Raw genomic sequence first — 7,506 nt, 5'->3', positions numbered from 1 at the left:
TTTATTATGAAAAGTTTTAGAAAAAAATGTATTCACTAATTATATTGATGTTATTAAGAATATGTACGATAATGTAGCTATTAGTATTAGAACTATATAGAGTGTATCTAATGAGTTTCTTAGGATTACATCAATATTTTATATTAAGTTTCTATCCTTTCACATAGATAATGGATGAACTTACTAGTCATTTATATGATAGACCCCTTGGTGTACGTTATTTACTGATGATATTATCTTATTTAATGAGAGCCTAAGTAAAATTAATTATAAACTTAAGTTACCGAGATAATTCTTAAAAGTTAAATGTTTTAGATTATATAAAACTGGAACTAAATATATAAGAAACAATCTTAGTAATATTAGGAATAGATAGGGGAATATCGTTAAGTTGGATGAATAAGAAATATTTTTAAGTAAAATTTTTAGATATTTTGAATCAATTATTCAAAAATATGGAGAGATTTATATTGATATTATTCAAAATAAAAAATATAATGGTTAAAACGACAAAAGGTATTAATTAGGAGTCTTGTATCATTATCAAATATATTTGAGATTAAAAAAATTATAAGATAATTATGAAACCGATAATACATTATTGATTTGGGTGTTGGGTAAAAGTAATTTATAAAAAATATTTGTATTATGATAGATATATGAGTTATAGAAAAAAATTTTTTTTACTCATGAACAACTATGTATCATCTCGATGAGAGAGAATCATTTAAGCTTAATATTAGTTAGAAGATATAAAATGATGATTAATATTAGTGTTAAGAACTATAAAAAAATCTATAAAGACCTAAATAAAAATTTAGGTAATGTAAAATTAATTTTTTATGTATCAAAATAATTAAGATTTATTATTATTATTATTATTATAGTAAACAATAATCATTTTTTCCTTCTATAAATTGTCCCATATAAAATATAAAACTCTTTTCCCCCCCTCGTTCATTTTTCACGTTTTCTCGGCGTTGGTGGAGCGCGTTTAAGATATATAGCCCTTCGCTCCCTTCCCTCCCTCCTTCCGTCCCTCCCTCTCTTTTTTGTGTCTAGGGTTTCATTCGTCACTTGGTCAATTGATCGAAACTGCTGGTCCGCTTGCGTGATAATAGATAGGATTTGTGATGGCGAGGAAACGGAAAACGGAGGAGGCGGCAACGCCGCTGGACGAGGCCGACCGGACCCTCTACTCCACCTTCCGCGGCGCCGCCAACTACCTCTCCCAGCTCTACACGCAATCCGTGCATCACCGGGCTCTTTCCTTCCACGCCGGCGAGCGCCACGCCCTGGTTCCTCGTTCTCTCCCCTCCTTCTCTTTGCCCCCTCATCCTCGTGACTTGGTTCTTGTTCTGGTCGCACCTTTATGTTTTATGCTTCTCTGTTCTCCCGATCGACGGTGATCGATCCTGCGGGGATCTCGCTCTGATCCCTTTTTCTACTATCATGAGGTAAAAAGGTCGTCTCGTTTTGCTCCATGTGGATGCTATGGGTCGTACTTAGGTCTTGCTTGATTGATTTCTCTTCTTAAGACAATGCATTATGTTCGGTTATTTTATTCTTGAAATATCTTTTTTGTCAAATGAAGAAAGGCTGCTATGTTTGTGAATCATTATTTGATTCTTGTGTACGGGAGCGATCAAATGCTTCTACGAGTGTTTGTGATGCACTTTTTTGCATTTGTTTGTCAAATGAACTTAGCGATTTCCACAATCAGTTGAACCTTTTCCCCGCCATGATCACTGTACTTAGATTCGGATTGTAGACCATCATTCTTTACGATCATGTGTTGCTATCATCAATACTGGGAAGTGGAAACTATCTGCGCCTGCGATTGTGATTTATACCTTTTGTTGATCCATTTAATGGGGTCCTTGTGTTTTTTTGACTTAGATATGCTCTTCTCACTAATCACTACCTCCCTGTTCGGAAACTGTTCCTCTGAAAGAGGCGGTCTTTTTCTTTAACCTCATAAGAGAGCGACAACATTTGCTAATTCAGCTTTACAACATTGACAGCGAGATGCATTATGCATTGCCAGAACTCATGGCTTTTCCTATATGCACTTTGTTTGTCACAGTGTAGTAATAAAATCCAAGTTCTTTTTCCTGTTTTAACTTGCGAATGTGTTAACTTCATAAGATAGCAAACTTTCCAAACCGTGAGTCTCATTGTTTGGACCGATGAAAGCTGTTTACATTCGCTTGTTGTGGGTTTTCTTAGTCATTTTAATACAGCAACCTTGACGTCACATTATATCGTTGAACAATTTCTTACTTGCTGGTAAACTAAGTACCTGGAATGTAATAAAACAGGGGGGAAAAAGAAGTAAAATGCTCCATGTACTAGTCACTAGAGATTGTAGCGGAGTCCATCCCTCAAATCTTGTCTAAGCTAAGCTTGGAATCTCTTAAAACTGAGCGAATTTCCCCATTAGGTCATTGGAGCTTTGCTTCCCACCTTTTATGTGATTTCTTTGGTTCCATGTTTTGTGCTGTTGCTTGTAGGTAACACCTATCCTTATTTTGAATTGTCTTCCAAATCTGAGGACTAACATGTGGGAAAAAAAAAATCAATAGATCAGCAAGCATATCATGCATTTTTATCTTTAATATTTCCTTTACTAGCTGGTCTTAAAGTTGCTTAAGTCTGTTAAATTAGATGCATAGTTTATAGAAACTCACAAAGCTACTTTAATATTCATTAACACAGGATAAGCTCCGCCAGTGGATTTTGAGTCAGGATGAAATTGGATCAAGGTTGACTGTAGCTGACATTGCCACCCATATTCAGGTTTTATGATGATTGCTTGCTGGTTGGCTTTGCCACATCTTCTGCTTCATTTATTTCTTTCTGCTTATTCATCTAGTGAAGCAACTAGACAAATTTGGTGGTTGCTATACCCCATTCACCATATATATATATATATATATATATATATATATATATATATATATATATATATATATATATATATATATATATATATATATATATATATATATATATATATATATATATATCAGTTCACGATTTTGTACCTAGTTGTGTTTTTGGAATTGGTATCAGAAATACCTTAACATTCAAAACTAGCAGTGTTTTTTAATATGCTATTCCTTTAAATGATTTTGAGTTAGAGAAACTATTATGTGAACTGATTTTCTATCATCGAGTCACATTAGTTAAGTCAATTTCGAGGATGACTTTCTAATTTTCTCACCAAACATAGATACTATATGTAACAAGGTTTAGATATCAGTCTGGAACCAAGTTTAGTCAACTATCAGACTAGAATGGTACCAATATACTGAGGGGTATAAAAGATCTGTGTCATCAAGTATCATTGAACATAATACTTAAGAAAAACTAAATTAAACTCTATGTATAGTGGTATTAAGCTGTGTTTTGTTATATGTACTTGGTTAGACCTGTAAATACTGATCAATACAATTGGGTCCAACTGGTATTTATCATATACGAACATAATCTAATATATCATTTGGGATTATTTTATGATAATAATAGAATTAATCGTGTATTCTGGTGTCAGTTTTCCTTTGTGTGATACTTGCCAACTCATTCTCAACTGTGAATGAATTTATTTGAGTTGTAACTACTCGAGGAGAAAAATAGTTTCAAGGAGAAGTTAAACGTTAACTAACAATCCTGCATATGCTTACAACTTAATACTTGTTGTTGCCATCACATTATGGTGATCAGCAGTAAAACACAGATATCTTTTGGCAAAATTCTGCCTGGTGTAACATGTGACAAGGATTTGGGAGAACAGAGAACTATATCACCATGTCACACAGGAACTAGTTGTCTTTCAGCATCGGGCTGCATACTACTTTTTTTTATCTTTTTTGTATTTGGTCTTTCTAATTAGCATTCTGGGGATTCAAAGTAGATCATTTTCTAGAGTTTTATTTACTTGATCTGCACAAATAGTGATTTATGATTGCTGATCGTCCAAATAAAAAAAAAAATTGATGTGGCCAATTAGATCGATAAGGAGGTTATCATAGTTATTTTGTATGGTCATACTTTTTGAATTGCTTGGATGTTACGTGGTTGCTTATGATCTTGTTTTGTTATTGAAGCAACAAGATGCCTGTCTCCATAAATACATTTTTATTCTGTCAATTTCTCATTTTATTAGCAGGATAAATACATTAATCATGGTTTTGCTTTTTGAGCATTTGTAAATTTTCAATTGAGAATATACATTTCATGCAGAATGAGATGGACTTCGAAGTAGAGAATCCATCAACATCACCGATATCGGAATTCCAACAACAAACCCAATCCACAATGCACTTTATGAACTCGAGCGCCCAACCATTGTTTGATCCATCTTCTCAGGCATCAACCGGTTGTGTCCCTCCTAGTGGTGACTCTGATCAAGCCAAAAACTGTGATTTCTCAAATCCACTTTCCGGTCCTGCTCGTGGGAGCTTTCAGCATTGTCACCTTGCTCAGGGATGTGGCGTTTATGCAAATGGTGGGGCTAGAAATCATGATCCCAACCACAATCAGGAGCTTAATTCTCTCAGATCCAACGAATCATCCATGGATATGAATCTAGATAGTCCAACCCATCAATCTTACTGTTGAAATTTATCCCTCATGGTGATAACTTTTGTAATTCCAAGGATTAATTATAAGTTTTTGGGGACTAAAATGTAAAAGTTGAAGTTTTGATACCATATTGATATAGTAATAATGCAAGTTTCTAACTAGGCAGCTGTTTCATCTCCTCGATGAAAATTCAAGGATCGATTTGTAATTAGTAATTTTCAGGGATTAAAATATAAAATTATTACTTTTTAAAAAATATATATATTTTAAATGAGTTGATTTCTCATTCTCTCATTATCTTTTATATAAATACTTTACTGTTGTGATAGTAAACAATATTAAGAGAAGGGGGGAGGGCAGTAGACAATTAAATTAAAAAGTAATGGTAATAAAAAGCACAACAGAAATGTTTTACAGTGGTTTGATAAATGCATATTAAATTTACATCGGTTCGATCATCGTGACCTACGTTTACTCTCGATTTTTCTTCTGTCGAGATTATTGGTGTTCACTAATGATCTTCTTTCAATGAACGAAGATCAACTACCCTCTTTACAACTCTTTCTCCTTTTTTCACGAGCTCAAGAGAGAATCTTTATACCTTTCTTTTACAATAGACCTCACGAGCTCAAGAGAGAATCTTTATACCTTTCTTTTACAATAGACCATACTCATTCCTTATAAAACTTTTAACTTTAGGAGGATGAGACTAAACTTTAAAAGAGATTACGATACTATTTTCTCAAAGATTCTTTCTCCCTTTCTACTCTTTTTCTTGTTTTCTCAAGCAAGAATAACTGGAGTATTTATAGACCCAAAATTACTTCAAAAATAGAGCAAAGAAATGTCTCATCTTGGGTTTTCAAAGTACCGGTGATACCACCGCTTGACAGTATGGGAGATTGTCTAGTTGGTACCACCACTTGACACTAGTTGTACCACCGTCGAGTTTTTTAGAAAACATACACTTCGTACGTTTCATCTTATAGGCGGTTCCATTGCCTGACCTAACTGGGTCACTGAATGAGCCTCCCAATAAGCCTAACTCAACCTTAATGAGCCATTAATTAAGTTGGTATGGTTATACTTAAAGCCAATTCAATTAAAACCTAAACTACTTCGATTAAGACGACCGATTACAAGACAATAATACTATGTTATCCAACATGTCATTCGTTCATTCGACGCTTCTTCCGAACCTTTGGCGCATCGTCCTCTTCTTTGGCGTATTGCCCGATCGACATATTGACCTCCTACAACATCCGTTCTCCTTGGCGCAATGTCCGATCCTTCTGACCCGATGCTCGAACTCATGGCACGAAGTCCTTCTGCCAGCACATCGATCGATCCTTCGGCCGGACATCCAATCTTCTGACATAATCCATTCTGGCCTAATGTTTGATTCTCCTACTTCAATCGATTTATTTTTCCATGAACGAAGTTAGTCTTGCGTCACTTAAACGATGATTAGATCGTAACTTCATCAATTGATTTCATCATCAAAATCCGATATTCAACGCTTACTACCATCTAGTAAGAATAAGAGAAAAAAAAAGAAAAAAAAGGAAGAACGAAGAAGAAGAGAGGAAGAAAAAGAGGAAATATGTAATTTTTAATTTAACTATTGTTATAATTTTTTTTGCAAAAATGTAAGAGATGTATTAAAATAAAATAAGAGATCTTACGATATGATATTGACATGCTTCACTACTTGAACACGTATTAAAGAGAAAGATAAAGCAAGACTCCAATATATCGGAGACAACGAGTAACCATGTCGGATTGTGGCGTTGATGAAAATTCGCATCTACTCAAGAAGTGTGTGCATCGTTACGCTACCTTTGGTAAGGCAAATAAGTAAGGGTAATCTATCAGGCTGCATGAGGATTTCTCCTACACTATTACAAAGGTGTGTGAGATAAAAAAACACATCACAAACATCATTGCAAAGGTTTGTCATTTGAGACAGGAGAATCTAGTATTTCTGTGGCATCTTAGTTTTTTTTTTTACTAGAATGGATGAGTTTGAAGAATCTATATTTTATTTCATGATACCATGATGAATAACTTGTAGTTCATTAAAAAAAAAAAGAAAGGGATGGATGCTTCAGTTAAACAAGTACGAAGAATATAGCATCGTATTAATAACAATTTAGTCATGTTCCAAAGGTCGCATCGATACCATATGAGTTGATAACCAAAAAGAGTTTAGTAATCTATCTTATAGTTCTTAGCATTATCATTAAGGATGTTGACAGTCAAATAAAATTTACAATCGACATCATTTAAGTTGTAGGATATGATAACACTAGCTGATTTGCTATTATTATTGTAAAAAGAGACGATTTCTTTGAGCCCGAAGATAAAAAAAAAAAGAGATTCTATCAAATAAAACTTTCTAGTAAAACTCAAAAAATTAATCATACTAAAAGAATAACTTATTCAAGAGGAGAGTGAGACCCGTCGGATTTCTATCGAGTAATTACATTCAATATGTTGTATTCTCCTCTTTGGCAAAAGAAATAAGATTAACAATTCTCCAACCGAGTAGCCGATCATGTATGGGTAAACCTATCAAGAAATATAAGCCTAGTGATAAATGGAAATTTTAGAATATGACTCTTGAACCATATCAGTTAGTACTCTCAAGAGGCAAGTGGTTGATGAATTTGTAAGTTAATTGGAGCATGAATTTCCATGCGATATTGTCACTTAGATAATTTGTTACACAATTAATATCCTTCAATTTATTATAAATTGATGCAAGGTAGGAGATTGAGAATGGGATAATCAACTTCTCATGCCCCATCATATCATAATTAAAAAATCCAGTCATAGGATTATATCTATATCCAAAAGATGATGGAGAAACTGTTTGTTTGGGGTGCCAAGAGCCTAATTATGAGAAGGAGCAAGATT

General features: G+C 33.9%; 1 protein-coding gene across 1 annotated transcript; it reads left to right on the top strand.

Annotated features, from left to right (window-relative positions):
* The first annotated feature begins 994 nt into the window (after positions 1-994).
* On the top strand, positions 995-4,748 carry LOC135599164 (uncharacterized). Its single transcript, XM_065093963.1, has 3 exons — positions 995-1,298; positions 2,719-2,799; positions 4,246-4,748. Exons 1-3 carry the CDS (start codon positions 1,134-1,136, stop codon positions 4,621-4,623), a joined length of 624 nt encoding a protein of 207 aa, XP_064950035.1. The 5' UTR covers positions 995-1,133; the 3' UTR covers positions 4,624-4,748.
* Positions 4,749-7,506: the final 2,758 nt, after the last annotated feature.

Source organism: Musa acuminata, chromosome BXJ2-1 (assembly GCF_036884655.1).
Source record: "Musa acuminata AAA Group cultivar baxijiao chromosome BXJ2-1, Cavendish_Baxijiao_AAA, whole genome shotgun sequence".
Lineage (NCBI taxonomy): Eukaryota > Viridiplantae > Streptophyta > Magnoliopsida > Zingiberales > Musaceae > Musa > Musa acuminata.
The sequence above is the reverse complement of the archived record's forward strand: the minus strand, read 5'-3'. Positions and strand labels throughout refer to the sequence as shown.